Here is a 20022-nt window from a genome sequence, read left to right as displayed (position 1 = left end):
TGGCGGCTGAAGTTGAGACGGTGGGGGCAGTCTTGTGGGACGGAGGCCTTACCCTGTGGGATCTGACTCCAACTCCAGGCAGACGGCGTCAGAACTGAGTTATACGGGAGGACACCCAGCGCCGCAGCAGAACTGCTTGGTGTGGGAAAAATCTCCATATATCTGTTGTCAGTGTCGTGAGTGTGAGTGTGAAGGAGAAACAGGGACTTTCCCCAATGATAGGCTCCTTAACCTTCCAAAGAAATGCCTTTATTTATTTACAGGGTTTAGGAAAGGAAAAAAGCTCTAGAAAAAGGAAGTTTCCAAAATGGGTCTTCAGCAAGGCTGGGTGCAGGCTGGAGTCTTGCTTTCGCTGGTGGTCACTTCCAGGTTGTGAGGACGGTCCTCCCAGAGTCTCTCGATCGGCCCCCTCTGGGCCCCAGCGACTGGCCCGGCCGACTTCTCAGCTCTCGGTCAGCCCCGTCGCCCTGTGCCAGCTCTTCGTCGTACCTAGAAACAGAGAAGCATCTCCAGGGTTCAGCGGCGGTGTGGCCGTGGCTGCGGTGCGGCAAAGGCCTGTCACCCAGAGAAGCAGCCTGGCGCCGCCCCACACGCCTCCAGCCCACCAACCACTGCCCCAGGCCATGGAACACAAGTACAGCTGCCTCAAAATGTTACTGTGGGCGGTCCCCACCCCTGCAGCTGACATTTTATACAGGCCACTAGACTGAGTTTGGCAATGACCCCAAGGAAAGGAATGAGACCTCAGGGTAGCGAGGGAGAGAAGTGACGTCTGGAAATACTTTACACGCAGCATCTCACTCAGCATCTGTGGGGCGAGGATGACTAACCCCGTTTCAGACAGGGCACAGGGTGTGGGTGGCCTGCCCTGGAGGAGGCCAGGACAGGGAGAGGCCCTGCAGCTCGCTCACAGGCAAGGCCAGTGCCGTCTCCACCAGCTGTGACGCCCCCCCCGCCCCACAACGTTCCTGCATCAGGCTGGCGCACGGCCTGGACAGAAAGTACAGCCTGGGCTTTTGCATCAGAAAGAACTGGCCTAGAATCTCAGCGTCCCTGACCGTTTTGGCATCTGGGTGATCCTTTCTTGCTGGGGTGGGGCCCCTCTTTTGGGGGTCCCATTGAAACCCGCAGGACCTGTTGTGGGCCCTGGCACCACACAGGCTCCAGCGAACAGGGCCTCCTACCCCCCCCCACCCCGCCGTGGCTTCACGTCACCCTCCTGACTCAGACCAGGAGGCATTATGATTCCCACTTCCTGTTTGAGGAACGTGGGGCTCAGAGGGGTTTACTCAGTGTGCTAAAGTCACACAGCTGGTACGTGGCAGAGGTAGGATTAAATAAAACCCAGGAGTCCGGATTCCTAATTCGGAACTTTTTACCCTGTAGCTCAGTGTGAAGTTCCTGTCACTGTAGAAGTGCGTGCGTAGGTATCACTGCTGACCACACCCTGCCTGACTGAGGAGCCTCTGTTATACGTGCAAAGACTGTTCACATCAAACGCACAAGGTACTAAGATGCTCAGTCATATTGCATTAGCTACATCTTGCTGACTTCTGGAAGTGCGTGTGCTTCCGTTATAAGCTCATTCCCAGAGTCAAAATCTGTGGGTTGAGTGTGGGTTAGAGGCCTCTGAGGTTGAAGAACACATTTCTGCCTTGGGCTTCTGGTGGCAAACGGGGCTGAAAGGGGAGGGGAGGGAGGAGGAAGGCCAGTCACTGAGTGTTATCTACGCGGCAGGCACAACGGGGTTTCCCTCTGCCGGACATAGATGTCAGACCACAACACATGGACCCCACTCTCCTCCCCGTCTCCCTACAGAGAGATGAAGCTGGACAGAGGACTCCCCAGGGACACTGGCGGTTCTGCCTGTGGGGGGCTCTCCCGGAAGCCACCCTGGCCCCTCCCCTCCCCCGGGGACTCCCGTTCATATGTCATCACTCTATTGCCTGCGCGCGTCTGCAGTACCAACCAAAGGGCTGGAGTGACCCCTCCCCGCCCCCCCGTCTACTTCACGGTCCTCCCCAAGATCTTACTCGTGGGGTGGTGTGCAATAAGAATCTGCTGAATAAACAGAGGGGAGACCCACAGGTGGGCTCCCAGTTTCACTGGGTATTTGTGCAGCTTAACAACAAAACAAACTGAAATGAGCGTTTGGCAAGCAGCTGGCATCCGGGATGGGCTGCTCCCAGGGATGGTGTGCCCACGGACAGAGCGGGCGTGAAGGAGAGTCAGAAACCGGATGGCTCTTCTCAGGCTCCTCCTGTGCTGGTGGGCTGCTCTCCTGGCCTTTCGACAGGCAGAATCCACTCACTATCAGGGTTCAGAGCATTTCTTTTTTTTTTTTTTTTTTTTTGCGGTATGCGGGCCTCTCACTGTTGTGGCCTCTCCCGTTGCGGAGCACAGGCTCCGGACGCGCAGGCTCAGCGGCCATGGCTCACGGGCCCAGCCGCTCCGTGGCATGTGGGATCTTCCCACACCGGGGCACGAACCCGCATCCTCTGCTTCGGCAGGCGGACTCTCAACCACTGCACCACCAGGGAAGCCCCAGAGCATTTCTTTTTGAAAGGCCATAAAAGTAGAACGGGCACCTTCCGAACTGGGCCCCGGAGGGAGCAGTTGCAAAGTGCCAGGCCCTGTGGCCCCAAGGCCAGGACGGCGAGCTGGGGCAGCGGCAAGAGCGCCTGTTTCTGGGTGCCACACCAGGGGCGCCGGCATCCTGGCTGGGACGCTCTGAAGGGCTCTTGGGAGCATGCAGCAGAATGCAGAGAGGCTGGCACAGCAGGAGGATAGGGTGGTGCCTGTGACGTCAGGGCCCTCCCTACGCAGCCCCAGGGCTGTAAGCCCACCCAGGACTCTGACAGGTTGTCTGAAGCACCGGGGGCAGGTCCTGAATGGAAGGATTCAGAACTGTCGGCCCCGCGCTGGAGCTTTCCTTATCACCTCATCTAGGGAGAGGGTGGCTGAACGGATTGAGGGGGGCCCACCTTTTTGTCTCTCCAAGTAAAAGCACTGAGGCTTCGGACCACTACGCCTTCAACTGGAAACGGAGCGTCTGCCCACTCCCTCAAGGAGGCAATGGGTTGATGGGGGCAGGGTCCTCACAGCCCGCCTCCCTGCCACCCTCAGCTGGACCAAGGTGGACCCACCAGACCCTGGCCAGACTCCTTCCCCACACAGCCCCCCATCTGTCTTAGGACAGGGCTCACGAGGCCCTCCATCACAGTCTAACATCCGTCACCCGCGTGTCACCCTGCACCGCCCACAATGCCAACCCCCGAGGCTCTGGACGGGCCCCATCCTGGCCCCACCAGCAAACTCTCCCTCCCTCTGTGCACTCAGAGCGCTGTCCATCGTCAGCAATGGACAGAGCGCCCCCCATCCTCCACCTCATCCTGGAGGGTCCCCTTCACCTTCCTGCTCGGCAACCTGGCTTCCCCTGCAGCCCCTGGAGTGGGCCTGCTTTCCCTCCCACTCTGGAGGAGACCCTCCCACCATAAAACTCCTTCCCAGGTCAGCAGAATCCACCACCCTCACCCGGCCTTGTTGGTCACCTCTAATCCTCCGTGTCACTGCCCTTAATTCCTTAAGATTCAGGCTCTCGGCTCACTCTTGCTGGTGACCGCAGTGACCAAACAGATGGGACCCCGATTCCCTGACCTACTGCCCTCTCCGATGACCTTGTCCTCCACCCCAGCTCAGCCCCGTTCCCAGGGCACCCGACCTTGCTATGTTTGGTGACCGCAGCCCCTGCAAAACCTCGGCCGCCAGCCTCACTCTGACCTCTGCCCCTTCTCTTCCCAGTTCACTGTCCTACAGCCCTGACCCCATGACCCCTACCCACCCCCGCACTGTCCTCATCTGCTCACACCCTCATGCTTCCTTGCCCTTCTCCCGCACCTGGCAAGCACCCCACCCCGGGCACTTCCACCCTCTGCCTACTCTCTACTTCACCTGTGCAGCAGACGTGCTGGAGGACACAACTGACCGGCCAACTGGTTGCCCTTTCAGTTCCCGACCACCCTCCCTGGGCTGCACGCTTACGTCCACGTGGCAGCAGTGCTAACAGCCAAGAGCCTGGGATCTGTGCGCTGTGTAAAGTTGACTCACCACTTCTTCATTGTTTAAAAATGTTAAGTTAGGGCTTCCCTGGTGGCGCAGTGGTTGAGAGTCCGCCTGCCGATGCAGGGGACGTGGGTTCGTGCCCCGGTCCGGGAGGATCCCGCATGCCGCCGAGCGGCTAGGCCCGTGAGCCATGGCCGCTGAGCCTGTGCGTCCGGAGCCTGTGCTCCGCAACGGGAGAGGCCACAACAGTGAGAGGCCCGCGTACCGCAAAAAAAAAAAAAAAAAAAAAAAAAAAAAAAAGTTAAGTTAAACGTACATGTTTACTTTTACAGAATCATGTAATGTGATCCTAACATATTCAGTCCTTCGGGGTGGGTGCTATTTCCCTCTCTTCCTGGCTCCCCTTCCCCGGCCCACACCCCTGCAGCAGTGGTGTCCATGCTGACACCCTAATGCGTGTCCCTCCATGCTTCCTGGCCCGTCCACTCTCAGAGCAGCCACCACACGTGGAAATGCCCATCACACCGAGGGAGGGGGCACCAGGACCACAGCCCGTTTCACATGGATCACATCAGGCACCCTTTCCTGCAGCTCGCTTTCCTCCCGGGCCCCCGGCACAGCCCCAGGTCAGTCCTTTTAACGTCCACTCACTCTTCTATGGTGAGAACGAACTGGACTCGCTCGGCCACTGCCCTCCTGACGGGTTCTCACTTTCCCCCGCTTTATGTCACTACCAACGTGCCACGTAACCCCTCTGAGCCTTTGTTTCCACACGTGTAAGATGGAGCCATTGACAACCCTCACCTCACAAAGTTGCTGGAGAAATGAAATGTGACAACACGTGTGTCAAGCCCTCAAATGCTACATTTCTTTTCCTCTCACCACTGTAAGACAGATCGTATTATCCTCATTTAAAAAGATGTACACACGGAGACTCAAAGAGATCGATTAGTTCCTCAGTGTCACACAGCTCTCGGGGTGGACCAGGGTGTGGCCAGCCTCTGCTCCATGGCAGGTGACCAGCTCCTGCTGCCCCAGCAGCAAACGTGGCAAATGCTTCGTTAATGTTTCTCAGGCACAAGACTAGGCAGAGGCCTGGTCCAGCACGCAAACAATTGTCTGCTACAAGATCTATTTCATAACACCAAAAAACAAAATACTCTACCTGATAAGGTGAGTCCACATATACCTAGAAAATCCCAGTTGGGCCCTGGTACCCCCCAATCTGACACACACAGGGCCAGCTGCACAGACACACAAACTTACAGAATTTCATAATTGCCAAGGACTTCCTTTGGGGGTGACTTGTTCCATTTACAGTCTGGAATTTCGCCGTTAGGGACGGCGATGTTGAGGGTGTCATTAATCAGGTTATACTTTAGGATTCGGTCATTGGCAGTGCTGGAGGTGAGGGATGGGGATGCGTTCACCTACGAGAGGAAAGAGAACACATCCTTTGGCTGGACCACTTACTCACCTGGATCGAGGGCCCCGCAATGCAGATAAGGTTGTGATTCACACTGTTCACACCTAACACCTTCAGGGAGCATTTTGTGATCTATTTCATTAGCTGTCAGGTGAAATACAAACGATATTTAAAGACAGGATTAGGAACAGAAGCTACAAATCCGTCACCACGCAAACAAAAATCGTAGGTCAACGTCCATCACAAATGTAATTTCAGCGTCTACCTGTGTGATGAGCTCTGTCCTCAGCACCAAAAGCTGCCCAGAGCTTTGCTGGAATCCGTGACCCAATGACCCTGACCAAGCAGCATCGTGGGTTGAAGGAAAAGGAAAAGGACCCCTTCTGCTGAGAGAGTAAGTGCTACCTCACCAACAAAGCAACATTCTGACCAGGTAAGGAGCCCATCCAGGCCTCTGAGGGGGTCAGAGCCAAGTCACAATATCCACGTGTTAAAACGTGGCCATTTACTCCGCTGAGAGTCTCACGGGCCCTCAGTCAGTACCTATTTACCCTTATTTTAGGCACAGTTGTAATGACTTTGGTGGGCTGTTTTCTCAGGCCGTGAGAGAGAAGAGACAGCCAATGTGCAAGTTGTTCAGGCTTCCCCGCCCAGTAGTCAGACTGTGTCTTTGTGCGGCCAGCAGGGTGGACCTCGGTTGCCCCTGAAATTACCACTGTGGTTGATCGTATAATACTGTAATTCTTATTACAAATATGCTACAGTTAAGACCTGTTATTATTTTAGAAGTAATGTTCACAATTCAGATCCTAGTTCATCAAGGAAAGCTTGAGTCCCATTCAAGTATTTACTCTGTTTAAGATGAAGGAAAAAAAAGCATAAATATTTTCTATCTAAGGACTGACCTATCTGTCTATCTATATGCACATTTATCTACACACATACACACACACACACACACACACAGCTCGCCCTCCCGTAACCTGGTTCTCCTGGCAGCTCCCTGCAGGGCCCCCCACTGACTTCCCTACAAGGGACCACTCACTGCCACTTGCTCTTGTGACTCAGCTTCGGCTGGAAACAGGACTGAGCTAAAGGGCCTGAGCCGTCCCGTCCACATGGGTGTGGTGAGAGGACACGGCACTCAGGGCACTAGCAGGGAGATGAGTCACCAGAGTGGAAGCCTGCAGCACCCTTTCTGCCTGTCCAGCCCTGCACCCCTCAGAGGCCTGAGCCCCTCTTCCCGGCAGCAGAGCAAAGCAGGACCACCCGGCCAGCTGGGCTCCGTGTCAGGGCCTCAGACGGGTGTGCCAGCGCCCGCTGCCACTGTCATCAGGAAAAGGGTGTATGCACCTTGCCCTTTCTAGAACAGCCATCACTACATCCTGTCTACGCCTTGAAATGGGCACGAGTCCACTTCCAAACTACGCCTTCCTCCCAAGAGGATAGCATTCCTTATTTCCGGACAGAACGCTACGGCCTCCCAAGGGCTTCCGGGTCTGTGAGCTCCTTTCCTGAATGGGAACAGTGTCCGACAGGGCCGGGCCCCAGGACCTGGACTCACCCGGAAGCACCCATTCGGAAGGGGGAGGATGGCTCGGGCTCTGTGGGCTGGGCTTGCCGGAGGTGACAGACCGGGAGTGTGTATTCCCCAACCATCAGCAAACCGTCAGACCTGGACATCTGCCCCCGGCCTACCACGCCCACCGCGGCCTGGGAAACATCTGGCTGGGGCCGCGGAGCCCGAGGCAGAGGCAGAGGCACCGGGAGGGTGTGGGGCGACCAGGCACGCGGGCATGCAGCGCGTGGGTACCTCGATCAGCCAGGGCTTCAGCTTGTCATCGATGATGATGTCATAGCCGTAGCACTCAAAGCAGTGTTTGTCGTTGTTCATCACGGGCTGCAGGGAAAGGACCGGCAGGTTACAGAGCCACAACTGGGGGGCCCAGCTGAGACCCACATCGTGGAGATGCGGGACGTTAAAGCAGCAGGACCCTCCTCAGGGTGGTGATGCCAGCGGCGCACTCCTGTGACCAGCGGCTCCCCATCTCCGCCCTCTCCCCTCCCCCCTTCCTCCCCATGTTCCTCCCGCAAGGTCAGGGATGGAAAGGGGGTTCGTGAAGCAATCACCGTCTCCACGTCTCATTCATCAGAGGCCTGACGACCAGCAATGAACGTCTCCATCGGCACAAGACTGTCCTCAGAGTGGACAGAAGTCCAGCTCCAAGCCCAGGCACCCAAAGTTCAGGCCTGTGCGGCTTACACACACACACACACACACACACACACACACACACACACACACACACACACACACACACACACACACACACACACACACACACACACACACACACACACACACACACACACACACACACACACACACACACACACACACACCAGGCTGTCAGTCCCTTCACAGACCCCTCGGGATACAGCGTATGAACCTCTGTTCTGTGTGACAAAGGTCAAAAGTCAAATCCATTTACTTAAAATTTTTGGATTTTCTTAGTTTTTTTTGCTTTAATTAACAACTTCGTTGTTGCGCGTGGGCTTTCTCTAGTTGCGGCGACTGGGGGCTACTCTTCGTTGCAGTGCGTGGGCTTCTCACTGCGGTGGCTTCTCTTGCTGCGGAGCGTGGGCTCTAGGCGCACAGGCTTCAGTAGTTGCACCACGTGGGCTCAGTAGTTGTGGCTCGCTGGCTCTAGAGCGCAGGCTCAGTAGTTGTGGCTCACGGGCTTAGTTGCTCCGTGGCATGTGGGATCTTCCCGGACCAGGGCTCGAACCCGTGTCCCCTGCATTGGTAGGCGGATTCCTAACCACTGCGCCACCAGGGAAGTCCCTTCTTCTGTTTTTAATTCCATTTCTAAAACCGTTCTACAAGTGCATAAAAAACCCACCAGCGGCTTGTTTACAACACAGATTTCCAGGCTGCCTGAGCTGCCTGGATTGAACCCTCCAGGAGAGGCCCAGCCAGCAGCAGTGCTACGCACTCCCCGGGGACTCTCATGCACCCCACAGCGAGGGGAGCACACAGACACGACCGTTAGGATGGTGAGGCCTATTCATACGTTCGCAGATGCGTGGACTCTCCCTAAAACACTGGATTTAGAACAGGAAACGTCTAAGGGGGAGAGAGCCCAGTGCAGCCCCACTCACTAGAGGAAAACCAAGCTGGGGGGCTGTTTCATCATGTGGAAATTTAGTGGAATTGTTGCATTTCCACTGAAAGCCTGGTGTCCTAACCCGGCCAGCGCACACACCACTGTCCCCAAAAGCCTCTGCAGCACAGAGGGAACAGAGGAAAGTCACTCACCCTCTGTCATCCCCCAGCCCCGTTGTCTCTGGCCCTCTGAGCATTCTGCTCCGGAGCTCTTCCTCTCGGCTTCTCCGTGGGCCCCCAACGTGGTCCACGCCCTGCACCAGGCCCTCCTCACGAGTTACCGCAGCCTCCTGTTTCCCTGCCTGCCTCTCCCCTAGATTCCCCGAAGGCAACAACCTGGTAAAAACATGGTGACCAAATATTTGTTAAATTAATTAAAACTGAATAAATAAATCCCTGCTCCCCAAAGCCTCAGAGCCTTAGAAATCCAACAGCTTTTCAGCTCAGGAGGCTGAGGCCCAGGAGAAGATGCTCAGACGTGCCTGGAGGATCCAGCCTCGAGACAGGCTGCATGTCCGGGGCCAGGACACAGGTTTTCTTGATTAAACAGCCAACTGTTTCTCAGAGTTCTGCCAATCAGGCCAGGACGGGAGCGGAGGCGCTGGTTTAATCAGGCACTAAGGCTCGCACATCGCCTGTGTTACAGCTGCTGCCATTTACCTTCCCAGTCCGTAAGTTAGCCTCCGTGGAGCGTGTTTACACAACCAGCCCGAGACATCAGGGTCGTGATCCCAATTTCACAGAGGACACCCCCAAGGCCCACGGAGGGCAGGCACTTGTGTCACGTCGCCAGGCGGCACATGGTGGCTTCGGCTTGAAATCTGAGCCCAGGAGTCCCCACACATCCTTACCATGACCCCCACCCAAGCATCAAGGTTCAAGGCATGGCTTCTGTGGGGTAAGAGACGTGGAAAGTGGCCCCTGAGACGCCTCTCTCCAACAGCTAACTAGACTAACTAGACCCTGGGTTCTTCCCTGTCGAGTCCTCCCTGTGGGCCCGAGACGCAGACTGAAGGCACAGGCAGGGCTCATCAACACTTGGTGAAACAGGAAGAGCTCAATTCAAGACACAGGAAAGCCAAGGTGTCCACTGAAGGGTCACCTTTCCTGTCCATAATTTTCTTTACACAGTTGTTTCAACAAAGCTTTTCATGTACAGGGGAATTAGTATAAGTTGGCATTTTCAAAGATAAAAATGGGAGAGCAAATTCCCCAGCGGTCCAGTGGTTAGGGCTGCCATGGCCCAGGTTCAATCCCTGGTCGGGGAAGTAAGATCCTGCCAAGCCGCACAACGCGGCCAAAGGGGGGAAAAAAAGGGGGGAAGAGAGGGCCTTAATCTTCCGCTGAGAAGGTTTCACATAAATATTTTCACACACATCCACCTCGCTGCCAAACCCACATCACACTTTCTCCAGAACAGCAATCTCCCCACGTCTCCGACTCCAGCGAGCGAAGCTCTTTTCACATCCCCTCAACTCCAGTGTGTGGGCACTACTCCGGTCTGCCCACCGGAATCTGCACCAGAAATAGCAGCCTGCATGCTGGTGCTCCAGGGTTTATTCTTTTCTTTTCCTTTGAAAATAGATGCACACCTGCTTTAGCTTTAGAATGGTGAAACGAAACACAAAAACTGCAAACCAGCCAACAGATATGAGACTTGAGTAAAAAAAAAAAAGAGGCTCTCTCCAGCCCTAAATGTCTATGAAATAGCAAAGCAGGAAGCCTAAAAATAGGGAGGCTGCTGAAAAGTCCATCTCCACAGCATCAGCTTATGACAAAATACTCATTCTCGACTCAGTGGGCACAGAAGAGCCGATGATGACGTCACGAGGTCCCTGCCCTTCTGTAGAGGTTCCGGGGCCATGGCTGCAGCACCACCAGCCAGGAGCCAGCCCCTCTCCCTTCCCGAGACCACCCTGGCCTCTGGCAGACGTGTAGGAGGTGAGACCATAAAAACAGCTATTTTTAACAAAAGAACCACCTGCACCCCCAAATCCCAAACTCTTGCTAGGCTTGCGTGGTCTCCTTCGCTCTCTCTGCTCCCGGGGCTCCCAGCCCCGCCCCCCAACGCTCCTGGGACTCACCGCCACGGCCTTCAGGGACTGCACGATGATCCAGTGGATCTCGTCGAACAGCTTGCTGGTCACCTCCTTGCCTCGGGTGCTCTCCAGGTAGAGCCTCAGGTTGTTCACAGTCCACTTGCCCCCGTGGATGTGGTTGTAGTCCTCCTGGTCACAGAAAATGGGGTGGGGCCCCAGGCAATGCTCCCAGAGGAACCCAGCACTTGCTCTCACCCTTGAGCATTTCCTGGTGCCCCCTGGTGTGCGGGGGGGCAGGCACCCAGGAACAAATCAGATGGGCCCTGCCCCTTGGGGATCTGGGCCTCCTACACATGCAATTTTTTAAAATACAGTTGTCCCTTGGCATCCACAGGGGATTGGTTCCAGGATCCCCCTTGGATTCCAAAATCCTTGGACGGGGCTTCCCTGGTGGCGCAGAGGTTGAGAGTCCGCCTGCCGATGCAGGGGACACAGGTTCGTGCCCCGGTCCGGGAAGATCCCACATGCTGTGGAGTGGCTGGGCCCGTGAGCCATGGCCGCTGAGCCTGCGTGTCTGGAGCCTGTGCTCCGCAACGGGAGAGGCCACAACAGTGAGAGGCCCGCGTACCGCAAAAAAAAAAAAAAAAAAATCCTTGGACGCCTAAGTCCCTTATATAAAATGACACTGTATTTGCCTATAACCTACACACATCCTCCCCATCTCCTGTGTACTTTAAATCATCTCTAGATTACTTATAATACCTAATGTGATGTAAATGCTATGTAAATTGGTGTAAACACAACATAAAGGCTACAAAAATAGTTGCCATTGAGCAGCAAATTCAAGTTTTGCTGTTTTGGAAATTTCTGGAATTTTTTTTTTTTCTGAATTTTCTTTGTTTGGTTGCTTCAGGCAGCTTGCAGGATCTTAGTTCCCCAACCAGGGATGGAACCCACGCCCCCTGCGGAGGAAGCGCAGAGTCTTAACCACTGGACTGCCAGGGAAGTCCCTTTTCGAACATTTTCAACCCACGGCTGGTTGAACCTACAGATGTGGAGTCCTGGGATGTGGAGGGCCGACTATACTCAACTCTGTAGTATTCTCATAATCAATGCTTTATCCCGTACAGTGCATGCTGTGGATGGAGTGACACCCAGACACCCCTTTAAGACCAAGGCGCTCCTTCTTGCAGCAGATACCCTTTTAGGGAGCTGCCCTTGGTTAAGAGGACCTGCCTAGTCCAACCCCTCCTCGGGCAGCCCAAGCCAGTGAGGGGTTGGTGCCTGGGTATTGGCCCCTGTCTCCATCTGGGACAACTCTTCAGGGGCACCCAGCTGCAGAGCACGCTGAGGTTGGCTGGGGCCCCTGCTGCAGATGTGTCCCCACTTGACCCCCCTCTGCCCAATCCGGCTTCCCCCAACTCCTGGTGTTGCCCCTGACATCGTGCCCCAGTAAACCTCCTGCACACTCATCTCTGCCTCTGTTTCCTGGAGAAGCCAACCTGGGACACACCGTGCCCCGGGCACGATGGTTTAAGAGACCCACACGTGAACCTCCCTCACAGCGTCCCAGCTGTCTGAGAGACTCGGGCTCAGAGAGGCCCCGTTACTTGCCCAAGCTTTCATCCTGGCTGTGACAGAGCTAGGACCTTAGCCCAGGTTTTCCGATGCCAGTTCAGTGCTCTTTCTACTTCTCTGACCCTGAACATAAATTCTCCACACACTGCCTCTTTGGTGGCAAAAAGCTAGAAAATACTGAAGTATATTAGAAAGCTATAAGACGGAGATTTCATTTTCTAAGTATAAAGTTGGTAACTGTGAACTAAAACAAAATCAGCCTAATAAGGAACAAACTCAAAGCAGACTCTGTTTACATATAAAAGCAAAGAATTATCCATATTTTTAAAAACATCTTTTCAAGGTCAGAGACAAATTCCTTTTACATGTCAGTTCTTACTAAAATGCCTCAAAAGATGAGGTGCCCAAGCTTGTTCACCTCAAACAGGCTCTCAAATATATTACTTGGTGTTTGTATCCCTAAAAAAAGGACTGTATCCCTAAAATAAATTATAGGAAAAACTAGGCTAACTGTCCAGCAATACCTTTTCTTTTCCTATATACAGATTCTCTTTACTATCAAGAAATATTTGTTTACTTAAAAAAAAAAGTTCCAGAGGCATAAAGTATACACTTTAGGCAAAACACTGTCTTACACATGCATAGATATAAAAAGTATAGATACAAAGTAATGATACAAAAAGCGCCTGCTTTTTGGCCGTAGGAAAGTTATTTTATCAGAGTTATCTCAGAACATTTTTCTCCTATCAACTTGCAAACACTGCGCATTTCAGGACCCACCCTGCATCCTGGGAAACCCGCCAGCAGTCATGGTTAAGCCAGCCTCCTGGCAGGCCCCAAACCCCACTCCTGCACTCTCAAGGCAGCACTGAGGTCTCCTGACCCTTCCTTACACTCAGTCCTTTGCAATCTGCCCCTCTGGCTGGACTCTGAGCTTCCTGAGGGCAGGGATGTGTCTAATCATCCTGCCCCAGAGTGCAGGGTGGTGCCCTGCCCCCAGGGGCCTTCAGTGGACAAGCAGATCCACTGGTCCACAGCATTTCTGTGTTCAATATAACATCTATTCTCTACGCAATGCTAAATTAGAGCCATGTGAAGCTCTCATTCAAGGGTGAAATGGAAGTTTCTCGGAGTAACCTCTTTCTTACATTAAAAAATGAAGCATTTAGAAATAGGAAGAGGGCTTCCCTGGTGGCGCAGTGGTTGAGAATCTGCCTGCTAATGCAGGGGACACGGGTTCGAGCCCTGGTCTGGGAAGATCCCACATGCCGCAGAGCAACTAGGCCCGTGAGCCACAACTACTGAGCCTGCGCATCTGGAGCCTGTGCTCCGCAACAAGAGAGGCCGCGACGGTGAGAGGCCCGCGCACCGCCATGAAGAGTGGCCCCCGCTTGCCACAACTAGAGAAAGCCCTCGCACAGAAACGAAGACCCAACACAGCAAAAATAAATAAATAAATCAATAAACTCCTACCCCCAACATCTTCTTTAAAAAAAAAAAAAAAAAAAAGAAATAGGAAGAATATGGAAAGCACTGCTGCTTCCGGTGCATGTAGAGATGCCAGGCTGAAGACAGCCTCAGCTCTCTCCTTCTGTCTTTTTAAAAGAATGGTTTCTTTTCCTTACTGATGGAAGTAGTGACCTCGTGTTTGATGTCCTGAGAAGGCTCATCAAATGGGACCCTCCCAATTTCAGTCTGGCCCCCCCAAGGTGAGGCGGCTTAGCAGGCCAACACATCATGCACTGTCCTCAGGACACCAAGTGGACTCGAGGTCGGTCACTGTCATTTCCCACACCCGCCCAGACTTCATGAAATGTGCTACTTGGTTATGAAGGGTGTGGCGTCCCCAAATGGCTGATAAGTTCTGTGCTGCGTCACCTGAAAGACCATTTTCCCAAATTCTTATGAGTAAGGCCTTGGCCGAGTCACCCCTTCTCCTCTAACTGTGAACACTGTAATGACAACGCTTTCTCAGTTTGCTCTCAGGAAAACCCAATGGGCAGGTGAACTGGGGTCAGCCCCACAGGGAAGCCAGTTGCCACGACCAGGAAGGTAAAAACCAGGGCTCCTGTTTGAGAGGGAGGCTGGGTGACTTGCCCAAGTCACCCAGAGGTTAAGTGATGGGCATGGGATTGGGCCCAAGCTGGTCTGACCAAACTCTTCAGTAGGTTACTCAGAAAAACTTGTTTTCTATCAATATTTACCCTCTTTCTATTCAAATGAAAAAAAAGACTAAAAAGACTAGGGTATTCAGGCTTCCATTCAAGCAAGACCCAAATAGAAGAGTCTTTCCTATAGAAATGAGACCCTCAGGCCTTGTTCGCCAGGACTGGATCATAGCCCCAAAGCCTGCACAGAACCTACCACGTCCTGTGTCCCAGCCTCCGCTGGCCTCTACAGGGCCCTCTCACTCCACCCGCCTCGCCTGGGGGCTCCAGCTGCCCCGACTCCTTTCAGCTCCTGCAATGCTCCTTCCTGCCACAGGGGCTTGGCATGTGCTGTGTCCTCTGCTAGAATGCTCTTTCCACTCCTCCACCTAGGGAACCCCTGCTCAGACTTCAGTTCTCTGCTCAAGGCCACTTGTGCGTGGCGGCCTCCGACCACCTGGACTACAGGCTCCTTCATTCCAAGCTCCTCCAGGCCTGCATCTCTACCTGCAGAACGCGCATCTGAGTTGCAGTGTGATTATTTGATGACTGCCTTCCCCCCACAGGCTCTAAGCTCCATGAGAGTAGGGGTGAAGGAAGTTTTTGCCCATAATTGTAGCCCTCAGCATGGGACCAACCCAGACAGGTGCTCAGTATCTGGTCTTTAACTGAATGACCAAGCACAAGTCCTCTCATATAATCCTCCCACAAGCCCCACAAGGTAATGATATTATCTCCTTTTACAACGCGAGAGACCCAGGCTCCGAGAGTCAATGAAGTTGCCCAAGGTCCCAGAACTACTTGAATGTGGGACTTTCTCCAAATGCCCCACCCCCAGTGGGACAAGCACACTGGATATTTGGGGCTCCCCCTCCCAATCAGTGCCAGAGCATCTTAAATACAACTCTTATACCCACCCACCCTCTCCTGCAAATAGAAAAAGGAAGAAACCCACAAAATCCTCATCAGTGCCAGGGCATCTTAAATTCAATTCCTGTACCCACCCAACCCCTCCTGCAAATAGAAAAACAAAGAAACCCATAAAATCAGTCCATTTCCTTAAGCTCAAGGGAAAAGAAACACTTACCCCATGTTTCTGAATGGCAACGTTGGTGAGATGAACAAACATGTTGTCCAGCTCACTGGTACTCGGGGTGTATTTTACTGTGCAAAAGCGGCAAAATCCAAGTTTATACCTAAGTGGGAATTCAGATTAATTCAATACTCTGAGGACGGGCGTAAACAAAATATAACAGTTTTTTTCTCTTAAAAGAGCTGCTTTTTGTTTTAAACTTTTTAAACAGCTGCTTTGTTCTTTTTTATGGTTCTTTTTATATAACAGTTTTATTAAGATATAATTTATGTGCCATATAACTCATCCACGTAAAGTGTACAACTCAATGGTTTTTGGTATATTCGGAGTTGTGCAACCATCACCACAATCAATTTTACACCTGCATCACCCCAGAAAGAAACCCTGCGACCATCAGTAGTCCCTTCCCAACCCTGGTGTTGGGCAAACACTCATCTACTTTCTGTTTCTACAGTTTTGCCTCTTCTGGGTGCGTCATATAAACGGAATTGTACAACATGTGGCCTTCTGTGCCTGGCTTCTTTCTCTGAGTATCTTTGTAAGGGTAAAAGAGTTGTTTTTTGTTTTCAAGATTCACATTCGTGTCAAAGTTACTGCCTTACTCAACGTGGATCACATGTCAGGGACTACTCGTACAGGGAGTTCGACCAACCCTTGCAAGGTCTCCAAGGAGTAGCAAGTATCGCGTCAAAGCACGGTCTCTTTTTTTTGGCCACAGTGCGCATTGTGCAGGAATCTTAGCTCCCCAACCAGGAATCGAACCCGGGCCCCCTGCAGTGGAAGCCAAGTCCTAACCACTGGACCACCAGAGAATTCCCAAAGCACAGTCTAAAGAATGGAAACAAAACTCCGGCTCTTACATGTAGCAGCGCAGTGGGCGGTACGTAGACACCAGAACATACAAGCGCAGGTCAAACTTCCTGCCGCCGATAAGTAATGGGTTGTTAATGTACAGAGAGATCACGTAGGCTTCCTTGGTAGACTGAGTCATGAACCTGGGCGTGGCAAAATCGAGGTTAGATGCAAAGACCAGAGGTCTCATAGAGAACAGACTTGTGGCTGCCAAGGGGGAGGGGGTCAGGGAGGGATGGACTGGGAGTTTGGGGTTAGTAGTTGCAAACTATTATATATGGGATGGATAACAACAAGGTCCTCCTGTACAACACAGGGAGATATATTCAAATATCCTGCGATAAACCATAATGGAAAAGAATATGAAAAAGAATCTATATATGTATAACTGAATCACTTTGCTGTACAGCAGAAATGAAAACAGCATTGTAAATCAACTGTACTTCAATAAAATAAATTAAAAAAAAAAAAAAGACCAGAGGTCTTTAGTCGGCTGGTGACAAGCTTGCTGCCTCTCGTTAAGTGAGAGGCCAGTTCATGGGGAGAAAACAAGGGTGGGGGGTATCCACAGAGGAACCCCCGGGTGCTGGCATCATGCAGTCAGACTTAAATGCAGGACACAAGGAGGCATCCCTGCCACTCCTGGGAATTCAGGGGAGCCACTGGCCCACCCGGAAAGGATGGCACCAATGGTGGCCTCCAGGCACTTCCCGGCAGTTAATAAGGACCTCGAAGAGGCAAAGAGTGAGCCTTAGACTAAATCTCCTGGTGTCCTCCTTTCTGAGGGGCCCCCAACCCAGAGAGGAGACCTGACCTGACCGTCACTTAGGTCTTCTCTTACACTGACCGCACACACTGCCTGGCGCTCGGGTCCATCCCCACCTCGACCCCGTGAGGTTGGTGCTATTTGTGTCCCCAGTTTACCCGGATGAAGAACCTAAGAGTCTATACAACAAAACTTACTCAGGTGGTGAGTGTCAGACAGGGGTTCAAGCCCAGGCACCCAGGTGTTAAGCATGCGCTTCGCCACCTCAGAAGCACCAGGACTGGACGGATCCCCCCCAGCTTTCAGGACAGAGAGCGGCCAGCGAGGCTCCCTGCTCCTGTGACCTTACGCCAGTTTACCCACCATCCCCAGGTGAGATTCTACGACTGGTGACGCTACAGTGGCCACAGAGCCTTGCCCTGCTGCTGCGTGTATACCTGCACAAACGCTGCACACCTGGAAAAGCAAGCGAGGGCGCCCCCCGCCATGGCCAAGAGACTGAGGCCGACGTGAGATGGCTGGGAAGCACACGCAACGGGCTCCCCCACTTACGAAGATGTTTTGCTGTCCCGGGACCACTTTTTGATTTGCGAGAGCTTGTTGATCAGAAAGATGCCCTTTCCCTGGGCTTTGCCACAAGGTTTCATGATCCAGGTGCTAGAGGGGCTTTTCCTGAACTCTTCCACGAACAGGTTGTAGTCGGCGGGCAGCATGTAGGTGATGGGGACGAAGTCTGAGGGTAACAGAGAGGGGACAACGGTGAGCCAGCCCGCCGGGGGCCACAGACAGAAAGATGCTGCCACTGCCTCTTCAGGGCCTGTTTCACTACCTCACGCCCCCCACCCAGCATCTAACAGGGCAAGGGCTTCTGCAGTTCAATCCCGGTACAACACAGGCACACCTCATTTTATTTTGCTTCACAGATAATGCGTTTTTTACAAACTGAAGGTTTGCGGCAAGCCTGCGTGGAGCAAGTCTGTCGGCACCATTTTTCCAACAGCATTTGTTCACTTTGTGTTTCTGTGTCACGTTTTGGTAATTCTCACAGTATTTCAAACTTTTTCATTATTATTATGTTTGCTATGGTGATCTGAAATCAGTGATCTCTGATGTTACTACTGCAAAAAAAATTACAACTCACTGAAGGCTCGGATGATGGTTAACATTTCTAAGCAATAAAGTATTTTTAAATTAAGGTATGTAGGGACTTCCCTGGTGGCTCAGTGGTTAAGAATCCACCTGCCAATGCAGGGGACATGGGTTCAATCCCTGGTCCGGGAAGATCCCACATGCCGTGGAGCAACTAAGCTCGTGCGCCACAACTACTGAGTCTGCGCTCTAGAGCCCACAAGCCGCAACTACTGAGCCCACGGGCCACAACTCCTGAAGCCCGTGTGCCTAGAGCCCATGCTCCACAACAAGAGAAGCCACCACAATGAGAGGCCTGAGAACCACAACAAAGAGTAGCCCCTGCTCACCGCAACTAGAGAAAGCCCACGTGCAGCAACAAAGACCCAACGCCACCAAAAACATAATTAATTAATTAATTAATTAAGGTAATGTACACTGACTTTTTTTTAAGACATAATGCTATTGTACACTTGATAGACTACAGTTTAGTGTAAGGATAACTTTTTATCCTTTATATGCAGTGGGAAACCAAAAAAATTCACGTGGCTTGCTTTTATTGCGGTATTCGCTTTATTTTATTTTAAAACTTCATTCTTTTTATGTTTATTTATTTATTTGGGGCCACACCATGCAGCTTGCAGGATCTTAGTTCCCTGACCAGGGATCAAACCCGGGCCCCTGGCAGTGGAAGCGTGGAGTCCTAACCACTGGACCACCAGGGAAGTCCCATTGCGGTAATTTGCTTTATTTTGGTGGTCTGGAACTGAACCCACCATACCTCTGAGGTCTGCCTGTAATGAGTTTTCTCTTTTAGCTGTGTGCTAAGTACTTTACAAATCTGTATCAGTTAATCCCCACAGCAAACTGTAAGATAGGTACTGTTATCATTCTCATTTATCAGATTAGGAAACGAGGCCCAGAGAGGTCACCTATGTACTTTTCCCCACGTGTGGAAAAGGGATTCTGAAATTACCCAACAGCCCAGCTTTTCTCACCAGACAGGGCAGGGACGCACTGCGCTCCCCAGGCATTGCTGGACTCAGTAATGATCCCTGCTGGCAGTCTGTAACTCAGGGAGTGTCCCCCACGCCCACCACCTCCTGTGCACATTCCCAAGGCACTCACACAAACTCAGATTCCAAGTTGAGCCCCCTCCCCCAATTCTGGAGACGCCTGGGATGAAAGAGGTGCCCACAAACACATTCATCCCTCAAAGCCAACAGTCACCATCTCACGGTCTCGTGCCACTGGAGAATACTCCACTATCTATTTAAAAGGTGAGGCCGGTGGAAAGGACACAAACCCAGGTAGAGGTATTTCCCACTTTCGTCCTTCTCCGCCAAAGGACTCCCTTCCTTCTCCAGCTCTTTCCTGTATCTCTTGATGTTTTTCACCATCAGGTCCTTCCGCGTCAGTTCATAGTGGTTCGGGAAATGGTTGACTATTTGATCATCTGAGAGCCGGTAGCCAGTCTCGACGCTAAAAACATTGCGGATGGTTTGCACGCTCATCCTGAAAGAGAAGCACAGAAGGGATGTGCAGGACAGAAGCTCAGAATGTGTCCATGTGGAGGCCGGTGTCGTTAAAGCCCGGGGACTCCTGACCAGGAAGCACGCTCCCTCAGAGCTTACCTGTCCCCAGCCCGGCACCGAGCCAGGAGGTGCCTGGCCCGCAGCGGCAGGCTGTGTGTCCGCTGACTGTACCTCAACTATCTGAGGCGGGGGCTGTTTTGACTCTCTGCCCTGATTGGTTGTACTCTCTG

At 52.6% G+C, this 20022-nt stretch overlaps 1 protein-coding gene across 9 annotated transcripts in view; it reads right to left on the bottom strand.

Moving 5' to 3' along the window:
- Positions 1-227: 227 nt before the first annotated feature.
- Positions 228-20022, bottom strand: part of TTLL1 (TTL family tubulin polyglutamylase complex subunit L1) — a 38183-nt gene continuing 18388 nt past the window's right edge. For all 9 annotated transcript variants that reach the window (XM_081248669.1, XM_081248670.1, XM_081248674.1 and 6 more), the window contains 8 exons: positions 19564-19772; positions 17682-17862; positions 16372-16506; positions 15506-15614; positions 10739-10882; positions 7302-7388; positions 5329-5492; positions 228-489 (listed from right to left, as the gene is read on the bottom strand). In XM_081248669.1, coding sequence (XP_081104795.1) covers positions 360-489; positions 5329-5492; positions 7302-7388; positions 10739-10882; positions 15506-15614; positions 16372-16506; positions 17682-17862; positions 19564-19772 — 1159 coding nt within the window. In that variant the 3' untranslated portion in view covers positions 228-359. The remainder of the gene's footprint in view (positions 490-5328; positions 5493-7301; positions 7389-10738; positions 10883-15505; positions 15615-16371; positions 16507-17681; positions 17863-19563; positions 19773-20022) is intronic.

The sequence above is a fragment of the Mesoplodon bidens genome, assembly GCF_964165515.1.
Source record: "Mesoplodon bidens genome assembly, chromosome: 11".
NCBI classification, from domain to species: Eukaryota; Metazoa; Chordata; class Mammalia; order Artiodactyla; family Ziphiidae; genus Mesoplodon; species Mesoplodon bidens.
Note: the sequence above shows the minus strand (reverse complement) of the source record. Positions and strands in the feature narration are given on the sequence as shown.